The following is a 1710-nucleotide window of genomic DNA, read 5'->3' as shown; positions in this document are numbered from 1 at the left end:
CTGTAGCATGAAGGCCAGCTTGTATGATCTCGTAGGTTAGTTAAGAAAGGTCCTGATTGTTTTTGTTTCTTTTAGGTCTTTTTTTATCCTTTTGATGTGTTAGATAGTTATTTAGAAAGGTTAGAGCGGCTATTTTCCCTAACTGGGGTGGCAAAAATATTAGAAACACCTCTCAAAAGTTGCAATTGTACAAATGAAGTGTATATTCATCTTGGATGCTGAAAAACTGAGAGACTGACAGCTGGTTTCTGTGAGGCCAGCTTGTATGATCTGCTAGGTTAGTTTAGAAAATGTTTTTGTTGTTACAATCTGCCTCCATCAGCTGGAAAGTTTACTGACACACACACACACACACACAGTCATAAAGTTTGAGCCACAGCTGGACACTGCTGGTATCCAGGCCTCACTTACCTGCTGTAGACCAGACAGTCCATGTGATTGATTTCTTTATCCGACCTGTGTCTCCTGTAGTCCTCCCATAAGTCTTTGATGGCAGTGACAGACAAAATGAAGACGACAGGAGCCAGAGCGAGTTCTGGCTGGAAGGCATTGACAACCGGGACAAAATTCAACAGGGCGATGAAGACAAAGTAAACATTAGCAAACCTATGAAACTGTTCAAAGAGATTCTTGGGCAGGAAAGACAGCACAGTGTATTTGGTCGTCTTAATCTTGTTGTTTGCATAGTGTCGGTTCGGGTTTTCCTCTCCCTTGGAGTAATCATACAGTATGTTGGCGTGGACAGTCCTGGTTTTGTTGTCTTTGGTCTTTTTCTTTCTCTGTCGTTTGACTTTTGAAGCTTTGGTCATCTCGGGGTCTTCGCTGTCTCGCGCCATAGCCGTTTGTATCCCAGCTTTTTAAAAAAACTTTTCACACACACACACATACACACAAGTTGACTTTTAGCTAGCTATGTTATCATTCTTCTACCACGCGAAGAAAGTTTTTCTTTTTCTTTTTTAAGTCACACAAACAGCTCCTTTTCATCCATGTCGAAAACTTTTGCTTGTTTAGCTTCTCCTCTTTTTTTTTTTTCTCTCCCCCCTTTTCTCTTGCTGGGAAGGATGCTGAGATAGTAGGGAGGCTTTAGCTGGAGCTCGCCGCTGATCTGTGAATCATGCGGATGGGGCTCAGCGGTGCTACAGGTGCTAGTGCTACTGCTTGTAGATCGGCGCATGCGCGCAGGCTGCGCCCGGACAGGATGATCGTCAGCGGGTCACGGGGGGAAATCTGACCCGCTGGCCCCTCCTCGAGCCAACCTGGACTTTTTTTTTTCTGTGTCTCCCAAGTGCCACGCGGTATTATTGGAGTTTACATTGGCTCACAGGAAGCTACCAAATATCGACAGAGTGAAAGGTGTGTGTATTTATTTTTTATTTTTTATGTAAGAAGACAGTTTGATGACAAAAGAAAAAGTTATAACACTTAAAAATGACATTTCGTATTTTTCTTTTTATTTATGTAGCACCTTTAAAAAGGTGCAGTGTGTAAGATCAGGGGACTTATATATATATATAACACACTTTTTCTCCCTGGCTTTAACCATTTATCTTAACCTTTTGTAATTATGGCATTATATGTATTATATGTATTAACCTGTACAGCACTTTGGTCAACCTCAGTTGCTTTTTGTTTTAAATATGTTTATAGATTTTCAATATAGAGAAAAAAGAGAAATATACATATACATACATATACACACACACACAT

The 1710-nt window shown here is 40.8% G+C and overlaps 1 protein-coding gene across 1 annotated transcript in view; it reads right to left on the bottom strand.

Moving 5' to 3' along the window:
* The window catches only part of atp10a (ATPase phospholipid transporting 10A), a 37472-nt gene extending 36171 nt beyond the window's left edge, over nt 1-1301 (bottom strand). The window contains exon 1 of the mRNA XM_027290251.1: nt 412-1301. Coding sequence (XP_027146052.1) covers nt 412-836 — 425 coding nt within the window. The 5' untranslated portion in view covers nt 837-1301. The remainder of the gene's footprint in view (nt 1-411) is intronic.
* Nucleotides 1302-1710: the final 409 nt, after the last annotated feature.

The sequence above is a fragment of the Larimichthys crocea genome, chromosome XVII (assembly GCF_000972845.2).
Source record: "Larimichthys crocea isolate SSNF chromosome XVII, L_crocea_2.0, whole genome shotgun sequence".
NCBI lineage: Eukaryota > Metazoa > Chordata > Actinopteri > Sciaenidae > Larimichthys > Larimichthys crocea.
This window is presented reverse-complemented; position numbering and strand designations above follow the sequence as displayed.